The sequence below is a fragment of the Salvelinus namaycush genome, chromosome 19 (assembly GCF_016432855.1).
Source record: "Salvelinus namaycush isolate Seneca chromosome 19, SaNama_1.0, whole genome shotgun sequence".
In the NCBI taxonomy this organism is placed as follows: Eukaryota; Metazoa; Chordata; class Actinopteri; order Salmoniformes; family Salmonidae; genus Salvelinus; species Salvelinus namaycush.
Genome location: NC_052325.1, coordinates 34,862,155 through 34,887,057, shown reverse-complemented (window position 1 = coordinate 34,887,057; position 24,903 = coordinate 34,862,155). Strand labels below are relative to the sequence as shown.

At 40.8% G+C, this 24,903-nt stretch overlaps 1 protein-coding gene across 1 annotated transcript; it reads right to left on the bottom strand.

Moving 5' to 3' along the window:
* Window positions 1-502: 502 nt before the first annotated feature.
* Window positions 503-24,615, bottom strand: LOC120064359 (E3 ubiquitin-protein ligase Midline-1). The gene is made up of 10 exons (XM_039014885.1): window positions 24,375-24,615; window positions 14,866-15,587; window positions 7,421-7,516; window positions 6,118-6,225; window positions 5,093-5,241; window positions 4,851-4,978; window positions 3,676-3,819; window positions 2,915-3,076; window positions 2,584-2,791; window positions 503-2,345 (listed from the first exon to the last, which is right to left on the bottom strand). Exons 2-10 carry the CDS (start codon window positions 15,529-15,531, stop codon window positions 1,997-1,999), a joined length of 2,010 nt encoding a protein of 669 aa, XP_038870813.1. The 5' UTR covers window positions 15,532-15,587; window positions 24,375-24,615; the 3' UTR covers window positions 503-1,996.
* Window positions 24,616-24,903: the final 288 nt, after the last annotated feature.

The window sequence follows — 24,903 nt, the reverse complement described above, 5'->3', positions numbered from 1 at the left end:
CAGATGCCTCCAATCAAACTACGCAGGTCTCTGTGACATCATTGTAGCCAGGCGATGTTCGTGCACTCGAGCTATGTCATGATCCATGTCTCGAGGGTGTCCGATGGTGAGGTCACGGTAAAATTCAGATATGTTCTAGTCTACTTTAGTTGAAAGGATTGGGGTCCAGTGGTCTTAAAGCCATGTTACTTGAGCACAAAAAGAGATGTCAGAGGGAATCTCATCACAGCTTAATCATTGTTGTATTGTGCTGAGGAGTTATTTAGAATAATAGTGACACACTTTTTAAAAAGTGGGTTAATAAAGGATACAGTGTGACATTAATGAGACATTTATGGTCAGTGAATTTAATCACAGCTAAAATACATCAGGTGAACCACATTGTTTTACCTACAGGGGTATCTGAATTCAATTAAAATTACTGTTAAGATTAGGTAGCAGACAATTAAAAATCATTATCATTACAATTGAGATGTTTTATTACAAATTCACTACGTGAAAAGTTTGTTGATGTCACTTTATTACATTTTTAACGAGGAATGTATACTAGTGTGAAAATAATGATGCAGGCATCAGAAAAAGTCAAATTGCTCAAATACCAAAAGTATGTGAACATACAGAGCCAATATGTGAGAAGAAACCAGCAAGGTATTTACAGAGATTGCACATGGTGCATTTAATTACAATTAACCCCCTGTAGGTCTAAGCCCTTAGATCGTCATATCTACTAAGCTAACATATGGAATTGGTCATAAAATGTATAATTTAGCCATTTGATTTAGAATTTTAGGACGCGTGTGAACAGGCACAATGGTTTCCACTAGCTACCACATACACAAAGTTAAAAGTACAGTATATATCATCAAATAAATCCTTAAAAAACTTTGTGGCCGTGGTAACTAGTGACGACCAGGTACAATTCCAATTGAATTTTTTTTTTCTCGAAGTGGCCTGCATGTCACGTGTCCTACTTATATCAGTACACACGTAACAACCTAATCATTCTGAAAGTTATATTCAATCAAATAAGCCACATGTAGCAAATTAGCGCATTTTTCAAAACCAAATTCGACACACTTTCTTTGACCAGACAAAAAACTCCTGTGCTTGGTGAGCAAAAAATAAATAAAACACCCAGTTATCCATCTCGCTTCACCTCTTCTTCTCGGGTCTTTAGCAGAAACACACAAGGAGCTATTCAATATTCAAAATTCCATCACCATCTGACGCGGTGGTGCGTCAAGTTATTTCTGTATCGAAATTTCACTTAAAATGGCTTCTATTTCAAATGTACATTTTCGACAATAATAAGCTTTTTAACATCATAGTGGTTTTTAACAAAGAGAAGATGAAGAATTTTCTCTGTTAATTTGTCAATCATAGTCAAGTTGTCAGTGCACTAAATCACCTAAGATGAACTCTTAAAATAACTCTTAACATGCTTATTATAATTCTAATTGTAGAGAGGATCTTGGTACACCTGCATGAAACAGAACAGGTGTAGATGACTAATCCTGATATGACTGCTTTATGAAGTAATCTGTGGTACTGCTGCTATGATGCCATGTCAAAATCAACAGGTTACACATAAAACGTTTATCAACATGCTGCTAACGATGGATACATGGAAAGACGGAAACAACCTTCTATATTTGTTAGAAGGAAATAAACTATTCTCAGAGCTGCATGAAAATAAGTTTGACTGAATTTCAAAACGTTATATCCATCTTCCTCTCTAAGCGCACCCCAAAAACCAACAAGCATACATATAGTAGTGTACATTAATGTGCAAAGCAAGAAATAAAATCCAATAAATGGTTTCCATAAATAATTCAAGAAATTAATTTACTTCTAATAAGAGCATGATTAGAGACATCTGGGACCATGGCTTTATTGTTTTATACAGCATTGGTGCTGGGACAAAAAGGCAGCCAGGTGAGGCTGCAATCAGTCTGTTCTGCTCCCTCTGTGTCTCTGTGTTCTATTAGCTGGACTGTTAATCCCGGCAGTCTGTTCCCTCTAGGTGGTCTGGGATGGGCAGCCCTGTGAGGACAGTCAGACACTTGTTCCACACGTTGAACACGGGACAGACTGGCTGAGCGAAGGCGATGTCGAACGTGTACAGGTGCTGTGAGCCGGCGCCATCGTAGAAGGCCAGGGAGCCAGCATCGTAGTCCAGCAACACCCCCACACGACGCAGGTGGGGGGACGGTTCGATGGGCATCTCCTTGCTGTTGTGACGTACTACCCAGGAGTTGTTGCAGCGAGAAAGTACCCACGAGGCAGAGTTCTTGCCAATCCACTCATGTTTCGGTGCTGACTTGTAAGCAACGCCCACAGCAAACCTGATAAAGATAGAAAAATAGAATATTGAATGTTGATGGCTCATTTTCTGGTAGTGGTCAAATAGCACCGATGGGAAATGATAGGCCTAACATCCTAGAGATTTTAGATTTTAAGATTGCGTTTACTATAGAGTAACAGAGACCATGATTGGATTTCCCAATCTGATTCTCACACACATTTGTCTCTCCAAATGTTCTAGTCTGATGTACTTCAAACACCACAGGTCCATATCCTTACCATGTGCTCCCTCCTATCAAGGCTTCCCAGTAGTGGCGCCCGCTGTCGATGTACACGTTCCCTGTGACGCCGTAGCTGCCCTGGCTGGTGAAGCGGTCCTGAGTGTGGCTCTTCTTGGACAACGTCTCGTCTCGCTCCACTGTCAGGTTGTCATGGGAGACCTTCAGCTTCTTGTGAGCAGACTTTGGGTCCAACTTGAATGGTTGACCTGTGAATTGACCATTAATAGATTAACAGTAAACAATGGTAAATATGCTATCTCCATATATCAAATCTCCAAAGATGCTTAATGATATCAGCATGGTACAGCTATTCGAATACGTAAACATACTGTTGGTCTTGAGTTTCCAAGGCTCACTGCTGCGACTCCCTGCCTGATTGATGGCCTTGACGATGAACATGTACTTGGTGCCACACTGGAGTCCATGCACCGTGTAGTGATTCTGCTTGATGTTGGGCACAATCATCCAGCTATCAGCCGAGTTACACAAACCTAGACCACAGACGAAGACAATCAGTTAATGGCAGATGAGAGAGAAAAAAACAACCACTGGATTGTAACAAACACACAATGTAAAATAAATTTGTTGAGATAAGAACACCTCCAATGAATCATTCTCCAATTGTTGTCATTAAATCAAACAATAACATTACCTATTCACTGTAGTATGAACAGGCACTGGGGCAGAAGAGGGCCAATTGCTTGATTCAGCATGCTGTAACCCTGTTAGGGTGATCTATTCCAACAGTCTGTCACTTACATGAGCCACAGGGAAAAATTCTGCCCATAATCTGCCTATATCCTCTTGCCTAGAGTCTGTGCCAGAGAGATACAGAGCAGAGATCTCTGATATCTTATTATCCACACAATTAAATGGTTGTTGCCCCCCTGCTGACATGATAAATGATTTCTTTGATCAGGATAGTGCAATGAAGACCCCAAAGCTACATACAGTAAGAGGCTTTCTATGTATGATTGCTCTCAGATAGCCTACCTTTTATGATTTAAAATGTTGTACCACAACAGACGTACTGTACAGACACACCCAACATACTGTACTGAGGACATCTAGACAAGAATTGTATACTTACTGACAACATTGGCTTGTCCGGTGAAGATGGCATACTGAAGCTCATAGGAGACCACACAGAACTCGTCATCAGACGTCCAGTGAACAGTGATGGTGTCGTTCGATGCCGTACATAATTCCGCCCGGATTATTGGGGGATTTGGTGCTGCAAATAGAAAAATATAGTTATTTTTATTCACGTCAGTTCCTGGTATGTGTCATTTAATGACAACAATGATGGACAGTTGACATAACACACAGTAGAGTACCGTACTTTGGATTGACACAATCAGTGTATTTTCTTATGTCCAACGTGTTATGTGCAGGGGATTGGAGATTTTAGGTAAATACAACCAAGCCCACTCTTGCAAGTGACTTTTACTGTGCGTTTTTCTTCTTATTTTTTATTTAACCTTTATTTAACTAGGCAAGTCAGTGAAGAATGAATTCTTATTTACAATGACGGCCTAGGAACAGTGGGTTAACTGCCTTGTTCAGGGGCCGAACGACAGACTTTGCCAGCTCAGGGATTCGATCCACCAACCTTTCGGTTACTGGCCCAATGCTCTAACCACTAGGATACCTGCCGATTCAGGTGGAAAAGTTACTGCTCCTTGAGCTACAACCCACTGCCTCAATACAGAACAGAGGACAGGACACCCTGCTGAGAATGTCCTAAAAGCCAGAACACTCAAAAGCCATTTCATTAAACTGTAAACAAACCTCAAACTGTATCTTCTAAACTTGTGAGCATTTCCTTGCCCTCAGGAAGCACTCAACAAAGCACCAAGGGTATTACCCAGTCAAAACCACTGTACACGCCACATAACATACACATTATACACAATTATCTACTACCACGTGTTGTAGATACGTGGTAGTAGAGTAGTGGCCTGAGGGCACACACTTAATGTGTTGTGAAATCTGTTCTGAAATGTATTGTAATGTTTTTAAAATGGTATAACTGCCTTAATTTTGCTGGACCCCAGCAAGAGTAGCTACTGCCCTGGAGTAACTAATGGGGATCCATAATAATTACAAATACAAATACAGTGTAGCTGTTTTCACTTTGACTTCTAAAGAAATAGATAAACAGGGATTGCACTATACCATAATCTCCTATTTCAGATAGAACTGAGTTATAGATATGTTCTTAATATCCTTAATATCAAGGATCATGTTCGGAGTTGTGTTCACCTGTGAGGTAATCCAAGCTTTCCAGCATTTTCTTTTCCCTTGTGAAGTCCAACGCAAACGTATCAAAGGTGTCATTTAGGTTGATCTCTGGTATCAGGATCTGAGAGGATGCTGTTGCCATGGACACTCTGAAACCCAAAGATACAGGATTCACGTGACATTTATCTTATTACAACCTGTGACTCTCAGTCAGTTGAGGGTTTGGATCATTATCACCACAATCGGTTGACTTGATAGCTCACCTTTCACAGATGCTTTTGGCTGTTTGCAGGAAGCGGGCATGGTCTGTCTCCTTGAGGGTGTGATCAGCCTGAGTGATGAGGGACGACGATCTCTCAATGATCTGCTTGCAGCTGGCGATCTGCTGGGCTAGCTTTCGCAGCCGTATAGCCTGAAAAGAAACAATGGATTATTGAATTCACTGGTGCAGAGGCAGGTACAGTAGACCTGCAGTATCAAGTCTACAAACCTACTTCTCAGGCTACCACGGCTTCAGAAACTGAAGGACTACCAAGGCTCCAGGTTCAATTGAGTTGACAGTTCCTACTTTAACGGTCACAATCAAGAGGTAATTCATTTGTACATAAACATATCACCATTTTCTCAAATTCAAAACATGCTTTTATTTCATCACATCTGCTTAAACCATTGTAAGAGATACACTTTGAGGATGGCATGAGGAGAATCTACATCCTCCATAACATCACCATGGTAACAGAGCCATTACATCCTCCCCTCTGGGAGTGTGGCTGCTTTCCCCCTCCGTCCATCGGCAGGGAGCAGAGAGCAGCCTCTGACTCCTGACTGTGACATGCGGCACAGGGCGAGGAAGGAAGCAGTGCTCCTCAGAGGGATCACAGGAAACAGGTGTGATGTGGCTCTGAACATGGCATAGCATGCCAGAGCCATCCCTCCGAGCCCCTCAATCTCTCTCTAATGACACTTATTACATTTTTTTATCTAACCTTTATTTAACTAGGCAAGTAAATTAAGAACAAATTCATATTTACAATAATGGCCTACCCCGGCCAAACCCTAACAACGCTGGGCCAATTGTGCGCCGCCCTATGGGACTCCCAATCACAGCCGGTTGTGATACAGCCTGGAATCGAACCAGGGTCTGTAGTGACACCTCTGGCACTGAGATGCAGTGCCTAACATGCTGACCAGACCGGACACGTCACGTGCGCGAGCGTCGCAAAATAAATGTAGGAAATGTAGGAATAAATGTAGGAATCCATGTTATTCAATTATTGCACCCACTTACCTTGCCCTCCTTTATCTTGGTGGCTATCATCTGCCTTCTCTGCTGTATGATGTCGATCAGGAGGTCACATTCTTCAAGGAGCTTGTTCTCTTGTCTTGATGCATTACACTTGGGAAGAGATTAGAACAGGGATGGTCAAAGATATGAATGTGGTGGTAGTTGATGGTTTTTCATTGCAGTGGCTTTGGCCTGATACAGGATAAAAGATAGTACAATATTCATTGTTAAAATACAATAATGCTCATATACAGTAACAAAGCCCCTCTGGCTCGTATGAGATAATAGTCCACTTGAGGCAGAAGACCTACCTAGGGTTTCCCAGGTTAGATCTACACAATACAGTCATCACACACAGGATAGCACAGTGCCGCAGGTGAGAATCAGCGGAGCATAGTCATTGCAGCAGTAGTTCTTTTTCCTAAATACAGCCAGAGCTGCTACATGGCCCAGTCTCTCTTTCATCTCTCTGTGGGCACGTTGTGTCATCTGTCATTTTAGTCCTCAATTGGTTCAAATGTTCAAATGTTTTTGCTGTGTTCTATCTATCTATTCCCCAAATAACCCTATACCATGCACATACACACAGACATTCACGCACGCTTGCCAATATTGCAATGTTTATAGGCTACAGTAAGATTAGCCTATATCCTACTTTATACAGTTAGGTTTACTGGCATATCCACTTTATTGTATACCCAGTGAACATATTCATCTCAGTAACTGTGTCCGTGAGATAATATTATATTATATCGAGAGCTTGGTTCTAAGGTTCTATCTGCATTTTTGTCAAACTTGAGTAATTGACATACTGTAACCTTATTCTATTCAATGTACTCTACCTATATAGTGCTCTAGATACCCCAATTCATGTTGTTAATTTCAAAAGAATACTAGATGAAAAGTGCTGACACCATTTAAACCAGTGAGGGTTCGGAACTTTAGAGCCAATTATCTCGGAATCATCTTTTTGCAGATACAACCTTATGTCACCGTTTTCTAACATGTTCACTGAATTGCAAAGTTTTGCATTTCACAGAATCTGGTGAGCTTGAATGCTAAATGACAATATTGAGGTTTGAGGCAATTTTTTTTTTTTTTACAATCAGAGATATTCCTTTTCCTTTTCTACGCACTTTATGTCAGCAACCACTGTATCTATTCTGGCACGTAATGGGTTAAATGTACAATACTCACAAGGAAGAAATCAACAAATCATATCATCAAATAATCAAACATTAGAAATGACACAGAAACTGGGAGATGTGCCACATAGCCTAATAGGGAAAGAGATAAACGTCCTTACCTCCACATGTTGGCAAGTCTGAATCAACTTGCCCATCAGAGTTTCCAACTCATTGTTCCTCTTGATTAGATTGCTGAGGTTAGAGTCCAAGGCTTGCTGTGGAAAAAAAGAATAGAACAAAACTATGAACAACAGAGTATGTAACTGAAAATAATATTCCTCTAGCAAACTGTACACAGTTCACAACATTTAGAAAGAAGGGGGGGGGGAAGTCAAAATCACAACCATGTCTGTCCACTGGTGGAAGATGATAAGCTAACAGAGAATCCCTTCATAGGGTCTGGTTGTGTACCATTTGGTGTGTGATCAGTCAGTCAGTAACCTCTGAGCTAGCCCCAATGCCAGAGCTCCCATCTTTCTGTCTGCTCACTAAGCTCCCAAAGTTGAGAGGGACAAGAAGAGCATCTGCCAGAGATTTAGGCAACTAAACCATGCATGCATTAATCACCCGCCGATGACTCAGATCAAACTCTCTCACAGCTTGACTATCTACGGCTCTATGGCTAGGTGAATATTTGGGAAGTTCTGTTTGGCTGTTATGCATCCAGAAGGTTCTTTATGTTGTATTATTGTCTGGCACAATGATTTAGATTGCAATGTATTACTCTTCTCCATGAAGGATTACATTGTCTTGCCACAGGGGTTATGCAGTGAGGCGTAAGGAGGGCACAAGGGCATTGGTTAGATGTCTGAGAGGGTTATTTGTTAACGGTATATAATCCTGGATTAATTTAATACTGTGATTATGCTCCAGGAGAATTGTTATGTGTGTATGGGTCTATAGATAACATCATGAGTCTACTTCACTGAATAAAAACAGTAAGAGAATACAAAAATGGAGTGCTATACCATTATGTTGCCCTCTAGATAACAGTCAATTGAAATAAACAACTTGTTGAAATACTAGATATAAAGATTGTCCACCATGTTTTTTATATTATTTTTTTAATCATATTAAGTACAAGCCCAGATGTATGATCTTAATTTGATCAGCCTGTTGCAGGAGAACTTTCCTGCAATGCAGGACATTTTTAACTTGTAGTATATTTGAGGTTTGTAATTTCCACTTTGAAATTTCAGATTTGATTTTCCCTTACGAATAATGTATCATCTCCTACAAAAATGTCCATTAATTATAATCCACATAATAATTCACATTTCCTGTTGAGGCGGGAACATTTTCCTGTTGTAGTAAACTGGCTCAAATTAAGATCCTACATCTCTACTGTATGATGAAAAGTTTAAAGAATTGAGTGAACAGAGAGCATAGAACTTTGGAGATCTGAAGGTGTCTGTGAAGTCACTGTTTAGCTAATGGTGGGGAAAGCTCTCTCAGGTCGGCCTTTTCGCATTGCGATTTCATAAGGCTCTGTGCGTCAGCCGTCAGTGTGTACAGAAATAGCATTTTTTTTTTTTTACTGCTCTCACCAAGATTATTTATTTATATTCAAGCAGAGGTGATGAAGCCATTAGAATAGCTCTGTGCTGTTGTGGATTGAAGGTGCAGGGGACCGACCCAGAGAGCCCTGGCTAGATAACAGCTGAGCGAGCTGAAGTAGCCTCACCAGAACAACAACCCACACACTACAACGCAATGAAAAATGCTCCAATGCAGTTCCTAAAGTATGAATGGATGTGTTATAATAATTGAATCTACCGAAAAAGGCAATTATATACAGCAGTGTGTTAATTTGTATGTTTGACTGTATAGTTGTATAATGCACTTGAAATAATTGCCTTGGTGAAGAAATTTTACATAATGCGAAAACAAAAGAAGTCATAGAGGGTATAGTAATGAATGATATGCCTCTTGGTGGGTTAACACTCTGTTGCCAGGCCAAAACAACATTGCTTTATGTAAATAGGGTATTTCCCTCTCTCTCCTGTCTCTCTTCCATAAACGTTTGACAGTTAGGGTGGCATGCCAGTTGGCATTTCAACTCCCAACAGGAGATAAAGCATCCACTTCCTCTCAGAGATGATTTATCCTGTGCCATTAATCTGAGAGGATTTGGATCCCTGCAGAAGCTCCCAGAACAACTCTGAGAGGAGAGACAGCAGGCCCATGCTGGAGACTAGATAACCCACTCTGCCAACTCCATCTCTCTCTGTTACTCATTTTAGGTGGACGTGGCTTCCTTTAGCCTTTTGAGGGTTGATGCACAGTTTTTGATCGTGGCCACTGGCAAGTCATCTACATGGTAAATTTCATTGTTTTGCATGTGAACGCACTCTTCCCAAGAAATGCACTATTTTATAATATATTAATAGAGTTTGAAATAATAAACCAGGCTATTGCCTCTTTTTACAATCGACACAATCAAAGCTTTCACTGTCCTTAGATCAGGTGGTAAAATTATGGAATAGTTGGCAGGACAGTTTCCAAACATCGACAGTGGTCTGACCTGTCCGGTTTTTGTCAGAAAGGAAGAGAGACTGAGCAAGCCAAAGCCAAAGAAAGGTGTGGGACCAAAAGCATTCCTCATCCAGAGGAAGCAGCTATTCTTCTCTCATCACGTCTGGATTACTTTAGGAAAACAGAACTCCATTGCAGGGAACTGTATAAACATGTTCTATGGTTGATGCAAAAAGTTGCACAATGAATCATAATAGTAGGGGAAATTAAGTTGAGAATCTTTCAATGAAAATATGAACAATATGTCAGATGAAAGTGAGGACAAAATGTAAAACTACTGGAAACTCTACAGTACAATAACCAATAACGATCAGTCTCATTATATAAAAGGGAAAATGTATTTTAACCTCCTTACCCTCTCTTCCTCACCTCTCTGTCTGCATTCATCACAAGGTAACATAAGAGATTTCAGACATGTACAGGTATCGAAATACTACTGTTACGTCTTTGATTCGTGTTCCTCCTACGTTAGTCAGAGAGTGCTACAGTGCATGTGCCCTCTGGGATGTAACCAAATAGGGCAGTGATGGGGCTTGGCAGAGGACCATCAGCATACTGTAGTCTAGCTCGTCAAGACTTGTGAAAATAAGAAATAGGGCATGCTAAGTGTAGTTAATTTTGCAACACATGTAGGATTCTTTTTGCATTTAATACCCTTGTATATGATTACTTTTTGTCTGTTTCTATTCCCCCTGACCTTAGTACCAAGGTATTGTCATACTATCTCCCCAAGTCAGCATATACAGTGGGGCTAGGATGACCTGGTCTTGGCTTAATTTTATGTTGTTGCAGCACTGTCCTTTGTGCTCTGTGTCTGTCACATGGGGCTATTGTCTTGATTTTGAAAAGTTTAATCTTTAACATAAAAGTGATAAGTCACCCCGCTTCACCTATTGAAGTTAAACCTATAAAATATACAACAGCCAAAGTACAAAATAATCCTATCTAAATAAATAATGTTAACAGAGAGTATTTGAAAAGGATAAGATATTTTTGGACATGGAGATGCAGCCATAGGCCTCAATGCAAAAGGTCTATGACGATAAGTAAGGACCAGTGTGGTTGTGACATTACAATTGCCATGCTCAGAATAACTTCATTAATTTGTTTCTGCCTCAGACATTCTAATCACATATATTGTAGGATTTGCAGTGAAAAATGTGACCACGCACACTGCTAGCCGTTTTTGTAATTTGATCAGCAACTTACTGTATTAATCAACAGTATAATACTGTATAAACTAAACCAAGTAGATTACCGTAGAATGCACAGTAAAGTACTGTATTTGTTTTACAGCACACTGAAAGACCTTTCTGTAATTTCAACAGTAAAACACTGTAGAATGCACAGTAAAATACCGTATTTAAAAAAAAAAGTATTAATTATGTTGCATTGTGGGAAAATGTGGGCAGGGAAAGAATCTCTGGCTCATTAACATATTTAAATCACACTTTGTAAGAGGCTATATTTGTTGGACCTGTGAGTGAGAATGCTGTACCCCCACAGAATACAGTAATATACTGTATTTTTGGAATTCTACAAATCTTGTCCTGAAACTCTACAGCAGCTTACTGAACATTTGCTGCCAGTAATTTACTGTAATTTAGAATATAGTACCATATTGCATTTTTGGAGCACCAAAAGCCTTTTAAACATTAGTGGATGCATGGTATTGTTGTTTCTCACTCATTAACATATTTTGAGGCGTGTCTTGTAAGAGGCTATGTTTGTTGCACCCGCTAGTGAGAGTGCTGTACCAATTTATTTGATATGTGGTAGTAGTTACCTAATACTTAATCTGATATAGGAGACAGATCAGAGTGGCAGAAAGTCTAAAATTGTTAAAGGTTGAGTGCAGGGCAAAACAGATCAAAAGGACATGAAACACCTAGTATTCATTAATATGTTTTAATATGCAAATGCATACAGCCAACCTGCTTGCTCTAATTCCTTGTAATTACAGTAAAATACTGTAGAAATAATTTTCATAGTTTATAGTCACTTTTACTTTATTGTACTGTGTTTCATTGCATGAATTTACTGTGAATATTTCAGTATTGTATTGGCACTATCCAGAGATGACCTATGATACAGTATATAATAAGATGTCTTGTTGTAATTACAATTATTTTGAAGACCAATGTATCCTTAACTACAACATTTTCAGTAACAGTTAGATAAACTTTTACTTGCTATGACTGTGACGTGTTTAAAAAAAAAATCTACCTTGGTTTAATGCACTAGATGTAAGTTGTTAAGGACAAGAGCACCCACTAAATGACCAAAATATAAATGTTAAAAATTCAAACTTCAAAGAACACTGGGTAATATGTCGCTGCATGGGCAATTTCAGTAATGTACTGTAAATTAGATTACAGTAAAAATTTTGGTAACATGTTTGGATTACTGTAAAATGGATTACAGTAGCGTACTGTAAAATTAATTACAGTTACTTACTGGCTTCAACTAGCCAGTGTAGTAGATAGAGCATCTTACATCTGGCAAGTAATATTGGACATACATGGGTTATAGTTGACCACAAGTCTGCCACTGCCCACTCTTAGTAATACCATTAAAATGCAGTGCAACAGTGAAGTAGGGGATAGTTATTTTCCTAGTAATGTAAATCTGGTAATGTATTTTTTTTTTATAGTGTTCTCTCTTGTGTTTATCTAACAGTATGATGGCACAAAAAGTGAAACTATGTTCCATAGTACATATCTATATACTGTATGTATAGATATGTCACTACTCATTACATAAACTATGCAGATCTCGCATAGAGGCCATGAAGCCATCCACAATAAAATGTGGACTATATTCTAAAGGTCAGGTTTACCGAGTATTTGCACATGTGCAAAATATGCTCCTGATATTTTCAGAGGGGAATAAAAGCGCCCCGGAAATGATCTAGATTTGACCTTAATATAATTTCTACTGTATATTGCATCATATTTGATACTCTAGTCTGTAGGTTTTATTCCCCATTGAAAATAGCAGCTATAAACTCTTAGTAGACCTGTCCCTGAATGTAGATACCGTAGATATCACCTGGTATGCTTCCTCCTGTTCACTCCTCTCACTGAGATAGCAGTCTGGAGTTCTCTGCACAATGACAGCATGATCAAACAAAGGAGAAACTGGTTAAGGCTGATGCTCTGACCTCAATCGCTATACTGCAATCTAAGATTACCGCATCTCAGTTTCACTGGGAGTCTGGGACCAAGCTTGACATTCGCCATTGGCATTCTCTTTGTTTTTGGTGAAAGGACAAGCAAAAATAGTTTGTGTGTATCATGTAATGCAAAACCCCCTTTTTATGATTCATGCTCAAGTAGTGTTATATATTTATATATGTGTGAAAAGTCCTGTGGTCTTTCAAAGCCATGCAGTGGAAGCCATGTGATCCCTAGAAACCTTTTCGCTAGACTTGACACCTACTCAGTTGCTACACTATTACACTGACTTCTTATTTACTAAAGGCATTAACTAAACACTGCCTTATGCAAATATTTACAAAAAATGTATACGCCATCAATAGCCTGTGATAGAATGACAATAGATAGGCTATGTCTACTGTACAGTAAAAATAAAAGACGGTAAAAAATGTTAACTACAAAAAAATTGTTTTAGCATCCACTTGATGAATTGAAAATACTAAAATAACAACTTTACTGAGAATATATTTCAATACTTTATATGTTGATCAATATAGAATTGTAAAAGGTTGAGGTCTGCTAACATCCCAGCCCTGCTTGCTGCATCTCTTGATAGAACTTGTCAAATGTGAGGGTCAATTTCCATGTGAAAGGCTAACTATAACACACAGCTGCATGGTTCTGCCTTGTAATAAAGCATTAATTGCTCCCATGAGGTTTCTGGAGCCATGATCGTGTCCCATGGTGTGTGTTGGCAAAATACTAACCCACAAAGCCCGAATCTCAGTGCTTTGACAGGGGCTCATTCAAGTCTAAAGTGGAAGGAATGCGTGGCCACCTTTTTGCGTGTTCCAGCTAACAAAGTCTCTCTCATGACGCCTTATTAATATGGAACCATGGAGGGAAAGTGGTTAGCTCTACTTAACCTGAAACCCTGGAAGCAATATTTTTTATTGGTTGGAATTACGTGGCAAATGTTACATTTAAGGCCGTCAAAGAAAGAGTGTCTTGATGTGTGATCTCTCCTTGTTCCCAAAGCTCTTGCTTTTGAAATATGAACAGAAATCACATTAGTTTAATGCTGTTGTATTATTGGGGAATCTGACCGAACGGGGATTTCCATTAGCCATTTCTGTAATACTTTCTTTTAAGGTTTCGTACGTCAAGAGCCAGACATCTGTAGATATATAATACATATCATATAATAGTGAGGTTGCCTGATTGTATATTGTGCTCTTGTACTGCACTGTTACCATCAGCAATGACTCCTGATTCACCCATTAGTCTTAGTCTGGGGAAACAGATCTAAAAAAGAGGATATCATTGGGGGAACGACTATTTATTGAAATATTGGATAATATGTATAATGTTAATGACTCAAGTTTAATGTGAATCTCAAATATAATTTTCAAATTCCATCATCACGATGTCTCTATGACATGTTGAACAATGTGTTTTTTTTCTCAAACTGCAGTAGGTCACAGATTTTTATGATATGGCCAGAAATAAAATATTACATTCTGGAAACAACAATATAACAATCACATCGTTTTAGTGTTTTTGAAAAGCTGCTGATATAAAATAGTAAGTAATGAAAAAATGAACTGATCTCTGAAAAATGTGTGGTGAATCTCCACAACACAAAAAGTGAATGGTCAAATATTGAATTTGATCAATATTTGTGTCACGCAATTCAGGCACAATCTTGTTAATCTAGTATACTTAAAAATTCAAACTTGATTTTTATTAAATTTGATTTTAAATCTCACCATGTGTACACAATGAGCTCTTCACAGTCAGTCATTAACTCCCCAGATACTCCCCAGACATTCCTGAAGCTGTGCACAGTATTGTACAGTAGCATCTCTTACCTTCAGTTTCTCGTAGCGGTCGCTGAGTGCTGCTACTTGGTGGTCCCGATGCCGACCGACCAGTTTGCACAAGGCACAGATCAACTGTTCATCTGTGACACAGTACATGTTCACCTTCTCGTCCTCGTGCTCCAGACACATGAGTCCCCTGAGGTGGCAGTCCGGCATGGGCTCGATCAGACGGTGGCCAGTGAAGGGCTTCTTATTGGGGTGGGTGGCCTTCAGGCACTCATCGCAGTAGGACACCTCGCAGGTGACACAGGTCTTGACGGCGTCTTGGGGAGGGTCCTGCTCACAGAACTGACACTGCACCCTCTCGCTGGGGGAGGTCATGGCCTTGCTGTCTAGGGCGGCCCGCTCGCGGCGAGTCTCACTGGGGGAGTTGGGCCCGCTCACGGAAGCCTTCTGAAAGCGGTCAATGATGTTCTGCAGAGTGACGTTACGCTTCAGTCCTTCTAGGCCCCTCTGGCTGAGGGTGATGACATAGCGACAGGTTGGGCACTGGAAGGCGCTGATGGACTGCACAGGCTCGTTGGGGGTGCAGTGGGAGACTAGGATGCGGTGGGCACAGTTGAAACACAGGCTGTGAGCGCAGGGCAAGAGCAGTGGGTCCTCGAAGAGCTCCAGACAGATTGGGCAGGTCAGCTCCGACTCCAGTGTTTCCATCTTCACGCACAACAAAGCGGTGTCGTCAGCAAAATCCAGGGAAGCTGATCAGCTATCTGTAGGGATGACATGTAGTACATCATTAGAGAATGGGAGAGAGAGAGAGAGAGAGAGAGAGAGAGAGAGAGAGAGAGAGAGAGAGAGAGAGAGAGAGAGAGAGAGAGAGAGAGAGAAGAGAGGGAGAGGAGAAAGAGAGAGAGAGAGAGAGAGAAGACAAAGAAAGCGATAAAGAGAAAGAGAGACAGAAAGAGAGAGAAGTGAAGGGTTCGAAAAGGGTTGAGCTATAGGGGGTTGTCAACCTTCCCAGAAAATAAATTAATGAGTGGTCTTTCCACATTCCTAATTTAAAGAAAACTGGAGATTACTTGATGTACTAGAGGAATAAATAGCAGGTACTGGAAAACACATCTGTGGTATCTTTATCAGGGGTATTGAATGAAATGAGGAAATGAGAAATGAAGACTCTTCTGAGTTTTGGCGTGTTCTAAACCCTTCAGACAAATATAAATGATTAAAGCGCCATAGAAATGAAAGTGATGTTCGTAAAAAAGTTAAGCAATCCATGTTGATCTTAACTTCCCCTGAACTTCCCCTGAACTTCCCCTTAACTTCCCCAATCCATGTTGATCTAACCTCCCCACATATTTTATAGGGAGGCACATCTGTCCTTATTCCCTGTGATGCAACAACCAAACAACTGAAGACTGTAATTGGGAAAAACAAACAAACAGTGAATATTTTATGTAAGCGTTTTGAGCTGTTTTGATGATATAACTCCAGAAACACGAAAATGACTCAAGTAGACATACAGTGCATACAAGAATAGCCATGTATACGGAAAGGCTTGGTCTGGCTAGCTAGCCCAGGGCAGTGCAGGACAGTGAGACCAGACAGCTCAGTGAAGCAGAAATCCCTGGCCCAGCTGGAGCTCCACACTGTGACTGGACTGATGGACACAGAGCCTTTGTTACTGGCCAGTCAGACACCCCAGCTGCGAGTAGACACTCTGTGACCACCACGTCTCCCTGTGTAAACTCTCTACCTCCACTAATTACGTGTGAAACAAGGCAAAAGCTCATTATCAGTCCAGCCGGGCACAAGTGGTCTTTGAAGTTGTGAGGATACAGCAATTACCCCAGGCCCCAGAGCTACAGGCCCGGGTTTGTTCCCCCTCCTATTCTAGTCAAATCTGCAGAGGCACTCAGCTAACCTACTGTATGAGACAAGAGACAATTGTCTGTTGCACTTGTCTCCCATGTCTGTGATGCAGACAATATGAATGCATCTGTGGGGCTTTGTTGTGCTACTATATTTGGTTTGTGCAGACATGGAGTTTAATGCAGGTGTCTGAATGTGATTTTTTTGGAGTAACAAAGTTCTCTCTGTTATCCAAGTTGATGAGACAAACTTGCTGGCTAAATGAGTAGGGGGGTGGAGTTTGTGTATCCAATGTTCAAAAGTGATGCTCAGAGAGTAGAAATATAACAATAGTTTGTTAGCGGTAAGGAAACATACAGTATAGGCTACTGTACTGCATTTTTCAGAAACATTTAGAAACATTATGATAGTTTATGGTTTCCTCCATTAAAAATGTAGTATAATCTTAGTGTCTTGACCTTGAACACCCAAGACACTTCAAATCATCTATTTTAAATGTCATTTTAAATCATCTATTTTTCATGCACAGTGCACACGACGCCAAGTTTAGATGTTTTGCACACTGAAGTATAAATTAATCTGGTGAGAAGTGAATGACAAAATCTCAACAATACTTGCTGATACAAAGTATATTGGTGCTCATGTCTACTGTAGTGTAAGAATAGTTGTTGTAGAAGTAGAGTGGCAACTAAATCCACAGATGATCACCGTCCTGACATGTTTGTCTCTTGTAATGTGTTTGACAAGTATTCCACAAGTCAAACACAACTCATATCGGTCAGAATATATATTTTTTGTACTTCCTCTAACCAAATGACCATACAACAGTAACAGTACAAATATCCTGAAATGTGTGACCTGTAAATTATTTAGTCTCCATTCAATGAAGCCAAATAATAGTTCATAAATATGCAAAAAGATCTAAGAGTTTTGCATGAACATTACAAATACTGTACACTAATGAAAACGTCTCAGCCTTAATGTCATCATACAAACAGCCACAAAAGCCCTACAGTTACACAAAAACCCTGTAAAAGTATACTGTGGCAGAGAGCCAGAACAAAGTGCTTCACAGCAACTGCACCTTACGCACTCCCCTGAAAGCTTTCCCATTCATAAGCAGTTTACTTTACCCACCGATGGATTTTGCCCCGCTTTGCACTGCAGAGACATTTCAGTTGAGGGGGAACTTCTGACCCAAATCATGAAAGTATATTAAACAACAACAAAAGAAACCCCCCGAAACGAGGCGGTGGCAGTGTGCAGTAACAGAAGAGAGGCCAGCATCCAGATGGAACAAGTCTTCATAAGGAAGTAATCCTGCGGTAGCGGAGCAGGGCTGTCATTAACCAGGAACCAGGAGACGGAGAGCAAGAGGTAGCAAGTAGCAAGCACAACAGGAAGAGCTGCCCCACAATTCCAGGAAAGCCAGCTCCACCTACAGTAGGAGAGCCGGCCAGCACTCAATTACTCACTGGAAGTATTGGCAGAGAGAGAGAGAGAGAGAGAGAGAGAGAGAGAGAGAGAGAGAGAGAGAGAGAGAGAGAGAGAGAGAGAGAAGAGAAAAAAAGAGAAAGAGCGAGAGGCTGGATATAAGCAGGGACAGAGCTCCATAGGACCCTGGTTGGTCTAGTCAGTATAGCTTTGGCCCTCACACAGGACAGACAGGTCAGTGTCCTCTGTGCTCTGAGCCCTGCCCACTGAGCCGTGATCCAGAGAGGAGACAGAGGACAGCGTCAGGATCCGTTTCCCTCCGTGACCGTCTCCTCTGCCTCTCCAGCGGCACAATGCTGCCCTGTGTGGCGGAACTTTTCTTGGCTCTGTCACCAGGGATTAAAAAAGAGAAAGCCTGACAACACACATGCACACATATACAGATGTAGGATTTTAATATGAGCCAGTTTGCTACAGCAGAAAAAAAATTCTGCAGCAACAGGAAATGTGAATTATTATGTGGATTATAATGAATGGACATTTTTGTAGGGGTTGATATACTTTCGTTAGGGCAAATCAAGTCTAAGTGGAAATGACAAACTTTAGAAGCCATTTTAAAACTCGAAATACATTACAAGTTAGCATTTCCTGCCGTGCAGGAACATTTTCAGCAATGAAAGACTGGTCAAATTAAGATCCTAAATCTGTACACAGGCACGCAGGAATGTGCACACACACAGGGGATGGGTTGGGATGGGAGCCTTGCTGGCAGCAGGATTCATCTGAAACACAGGGAGGGCAGGCAGGGATCTCTGATTCCCTGTGCTCCCAAACAACAAGTTGACGTAGACCGCACAGATTACATCTGTTGTCTGCCTCTATACAGACCATCAGTGTCTCTCACTGAGTTGAGGCAGTAAGCCTACAAAGCTTCACAAAATCATTATTAGACCACAAAAGCTCTACAATCTGTTTTAAAATTAAACCATTTCATTTCTAGCCCTCTCCTCAAGACCAGTGCAATCTGTAGACATGTGTCTCTTCATGATAAGACCTGTGTTCATTTGTTCCAGTGCCTTCTAAAGCGGGATTAATCACTTTTAGGTAAGGGTTTGTGTTCACCAAGGCATGTCTACCATCTACTATTCGCTCTTCATGTCCCTCCCTCCCTCCGGTACATTTGAATTCTCCTATCAAATTACATTGAGATAGAATCCCCTCTCTGACAGACAGATCCATACTGTAGACATTATAGACATGCCTTGGTGAACACAAAGCGGTGGGTATGAAAGTGAGAGACACATGGTGTTGGAGATGGCATGGGAATGTGAATGGCATTCCCCTGACTGACTTCATGTGAAGCCTCCAGCTGGGCAGGAATGCCTGCTGTACTGCTGTAGTGTTCTGTACTGTAATGTCAGTGACTCAGTGTCAGTGAGTCTCAGTGGGGGAGAGTGGGGTTCATCAAAACACACTCAGGACCCAGATGTTTCTAATGAAAAACCCATGCCCACAGTTCATTTCCACACCCATAGTAGCCTTACACATGCCTGCTGTTTTTATTTAAAAAAATTCTACACAAAGTACTCAAAGAACATTGCCACAAATATGCAACACATTCATGCAGAATACAAAATGAATTAATGTCATTTTTAAAACATTGTCTATAGGAAATACAACTTTACTATGCGTCAGTATTCTAGTCATACACAAAGATCATGTTGCATTAACCTTTTTCCCATTGACAAAACATTGATTGGAGATGAATGATCAATTGCCTTGAAGCCAGTCGCCTGTCTGCCCACTGCCAGCTTTGGAAAAGGCCCATATGAAATGTGACCTTTACGATGGGGCTGGGACGGGCTCTACAGCCAACCGGGGTTGGCACCTACAGTCATTGGTTGGCACTGAACCCACCATCGATAGCCAGTAGGACTGTGCATCAGCGTGGCCCGAGAGAGGGAGAAACACCACACAAAGAGCCAACTAACACCGCCTAATGTGTAGCCACACCTAGACACCACCAGCCTAAAGAGCCCCACAAAGCTCTCGTCATAAAGGTTGTAAGTCCCCAACATTTAGAGCCAGCAGGGTCAGATTAAGTGCAGGAAAACTGATAAATGGCTTACTCACAGAGTTAACTGTAAATAGTTTATTCCCAGGGCCCAGACATGCAGGGTGGTATCTCTGCAGAACTGAAAGAGCAGCGGAAACAGTAAACAGGGATAGGCATCACTGCAAGGTGCTTGCATCTTGTATCAAGCATTAGTACTAAGCAATATGGCACTTCAGGGAAACTCTGAATTTGGATATTAGGCCTAATAACTACATTGAAATGTTATTTAAACTAGAGTCATCCTTGGACAAATATTACCTTTTGGGCTCCTGCATAGCTAAGCTGTCTAAGGCATTGCATCTCAGTGCTTGAGGCATCACTACAGACACCCTGGTTCGAATCCAGGCTGTATCACATCCGGCCGTGATTGGGAGTCCCATAGGGCGGCGCACAATTGGCCCAGCGTCGTCCGTGTTTGGCTGGGGTAGGCTGCCATCGTAAATAAGAATTTGTTCTTAACTAACTTGCCTAGTTAAATAAAGTTTACGTTTAAAAAGAAACAAGATGTGCTCTCATTCTCATTTTTGTGGCCGATTTTTTTCTCTCCAATTCAAGCACCTTTTAATTGGCTATGCCAGACTCTTTTATCATCTCTAATGATGGCCGCAATCCATATATTTATTATTAGAGAGAGAGAGAGAACTTGCTCTTTTCCCCTTTTTTCCTGGGGCAGATACCTAACATCATTATCTGTAATCCTGTCTTCACAGCGTATCTGTGACCAATGTGTGGCCTGGTGCTGCACCCAGAAGCAGCCGTCTCAATGGAGTGGCCCAACAGCCCACTCTGTCTGCCTAATGTGATTTACAGCTGTGGCGAGAGGCAGATGATTAGACAAAACCTCTAATCTCCCAAATCTGCACCCGTACACATCACTGTGATTATCAGCAGGGGCCTCATCCTGACCCACATTCACCAAAAACATGGGAATTTACTGCTTTCATATATTAGAAAACAAACGAGGAAGCACAGTGGTGTGCTGTGCTATCTGAGTGGATGATAGAAATCAACATTTGTTTTACTTCAAGGGTACTCCACCTGTCAAATAGGATTATGTTGAAAAGGCAAACCAGCTTTATTCAGGGGTTTGCATTATACTGCGTTTCTACTATTGTGGCGAAGCTAATGCACAACCAATTGACTATGGATTTGTACTGCATGTATGGAATTATAATGATGAGCATGTGACCTGTTGTAAATTTCGACAATCATTTCAGTATATTTAATATTTTGATTTATTAGGATTCTCATTAGCCGACGTCAATGGCGACAGCTAGTCTTACTGGGATCCGACACATAACAGAAAATACATTACAGACAAAAGACTAGAATTTACATACATTTAAAAACATGAACATGTAGTTTATGTGCATCTCTCAGTTACATATACATGTCATTACATACACACAACAAGTAGGTCACATGGGGGAGAGGTGTTGTGCCGTGAGGTGTTGCTTTGTTTGTTTTTTAAACCAGGTTTACTGTTCACTTGCACTATATAAGATGGGAGTTCCATGCACTCATGGCTCTGTATAATACTGTACGTTTCTTTGAATTTGTTCTGGACCTGGGGACTGTGAAAAGACCCCTGGTGGCATGTCTGGTAGGGTAAGTGTGTGTGTCAGTGCTGTGTTTAAGTTGACTATGCAAACAATTTCGTATTTCCAACATATTCATGTTTCTTATAACAACAAGATGTAATGCAGTCAGTCTTTCCTCAACTTTTAGCCAAGAAAAACTGGCATGCATAGCATTAATATTATCCCTTTGATTATAATAAAGTGCAAGACGTGCCGCTCTGTTCTGGGCCAGCTGCAGCTTAACTAGGTCTTTCTTTGCAGCACTTGACCATATGACTGGACAACAATCAAGATAAGATACAACTAGAGCCTGCAGGACTTGCTATATTGATTTTGACAGTACAGTAGGTGTTGCATTTGTTAAGTTGATGTTCTGTTGAGGGATATTGATTACAAATGTGTGCCAATAAACAGTAGCCTAGAGTAAGGGGTGTACATGTGAACAGACAATAATACAGTTATGAAATGCAACCATCTAAAAAAAAATACACTGCAAAGGTTTTTTTTTTGCAGCTGAGAGTCCAATGCTGATTTGAGCAAAGATTAGAAACTGGAAACGGAGGCCACTAGTTGGATTGATACATTGCCAGTTAGCCTTTAGCCAGCCAAGCAGTCAAAGAGCTTTAGAACAGAGGGTTTGTTAACTAGGCCAGCTGCTGGCAGGGCCAGTCTTTCTGTAGGTCATCCTGGTCAGTAATCAGAACAGCCAAACTCTCCCATTTCCTCCCTGCTGCTTGGCAGGTGGCATCAGCAGGAAAATGTTGTTTTCTTTCCATAACCACATGAACTTTCACTGAATCCCCCTAAGACTGTTGCTTTCCCAGCAAAGCCCTAGACCAGCATAGATGTCATGATAACAGAATTGGTCGCAGTTGGATTACACTAATCTCAAATTCCAGTCGTTTTAATTAAAACATGATCATCAAAACATCTTTCGTCCCTTGATCCCCAATAACTCAGTGGATTAAATTGAGGGTTTATGAATATCTCAAGAAGATTATGCGTCATTGAAAATGTATGGGTTAACTTCAAGAGATATATTTTCATTCTTATGAAATGTACTGTTTACATAGCTGCGTTGTGATTTCAGATCACCACATAGAAATTGATGGACAACTCAACCCACTGAAAAACAGGTTAAAGGGGGACATCTTGTGGCTGACATAGAAACTGCCTGACACTGCCGATCCCTGACATAATTGAATATTTGGTTATGCTGATGATAAGTTATGAGCTATGCATACACAGACTTCTGAAATACTTTCTATAGTAGCGTCAAACAAAAAGTTACTGTTGTAGACTCCCAAACAAACACACTATCCCGACTGTACCGTTGCTTCTTTACCTATTTCAACACCTACATTCCAAAGACTGAATCTCAACAAATGATTCACTGACTGACACATTCCCTGATACCTCTAGTGGCCAGCCCACAAGGTTTCCATGGTGATACATTATTTACCACACAAGTGATCAAAGAGCGACTACAGAGAAAGTCAGGCATTCTTCAGCTCTACTGGGAAACAAAGAGTTACTAATTAATAAGGAAAACCCCAGGCTCCAACAGCAAAGTCTAAATGTTACACTTAGAAAATAAGACGTTCATAAGGATGACTTGCCCACAGATAAGCTCTGTTGTAAAACTACAGGCAAGCTTCTGTCACAATATTACACATAATGCTTGAGAGTTAAAGAGGTAACCCAGATCGCGAAACACTGCTATCTTTCACTTGTCTTACTTTCACTTGTCTTATCTTATCTTATCTGAGGTGTATTACATTTGGTGGGACATCAGGAGATGTGTTTTGTCTTCATAAGGACATATTTCCAATCCCCTGGTAGCACTAGTATAACCCTCAGACTGTGTAACAAACTCAAGGTCTTTATTGGCAATACACTGTTGAAAAATAGCAGCTTCACTTAACAAAAACAGCTTTAATTGACATTTGTGAGAAAATAACATTCTAAACTGGTCACATTCTACAAGCTGAAGAACAATAAAGGCTGGCATTTCAACTGCATTCTGCAAACAGCCTGCTTGATTCAAATAAAGATGGATTACTTGTTAATCCGGTCTTATAAACGATGTTTTCATGGCGATCAACGTGTAAACCTTGGCATGATGTCAGCACTGAAATTGGCATACCAGCTTTTCTAATCACAAAATGAGGTGACATCCAAAGAATGCTGATTACAGACAACACATTGCACATAATCACACCATTGATGTGTTGTTGTATTCTTTCCTTTCACATTCACATGGCCTCTCCACCGCTGTGTTATTCTACACTCTGAAACGTCACTTTGATAATTCATCTGTCGTCAAACATAATGGCATTTCTGAGTGCAATGCAGCAGTGACATCAGCTTTTGAACTGTACCCTGCCTCGAGTCTCAGAAACTTGTTCTGTCGACACACTGATATCAAGCACTTACTGCACACGCACACACACAGGCACACACAGGCACACACACACACACACACACAGAGAGAAAAACCACTTGCTTGAAGGAAAATAAGCAACCCCAAAGTAAGCAGTAACCTCTTTTTTTACCTGCCACATGGCTAAAGTCCCATCATCCACAAACAGGGGGAAAAGAAGAGAGGTCTCACAGTTGACAAGTCTGGTAATACTGTACTAGGCCAATCCACTGTAGCAATCTGGACAAACTAGCTCACCCCTACGCTTAAGCGTTTACCTCCAGTACCAGTATATTGGCTCTGATTTAAGTTTCTGGTCCTCTAACCCTGTCCTCTCAGCCTATTGAGAAGAGGCAGGAGGGTTGAAGCTGTCCTCCTTTTCTCTCTGTTCTACTGAGTACTGTATCTGGCCCCTGTGGGCTACAAACTGTTGCCCTAACCAATCACACAGAAGGGGAGGGACCTCTGAGAGAGGGGGGGGGGGGTCTGTTCAGGGATTGTGAGCTGAGAAGCATTGCCATCTAATGCTCTGTTAAGACAGTATTTCCAAATGGGACATATGGTATTACTGTACTATAGCATGTTTATAATCCAATAACCATAAATCATAATTTATGTGGGTTAAGTGACTTGCCGTTGATGTAAAACCACAACAGGTATAA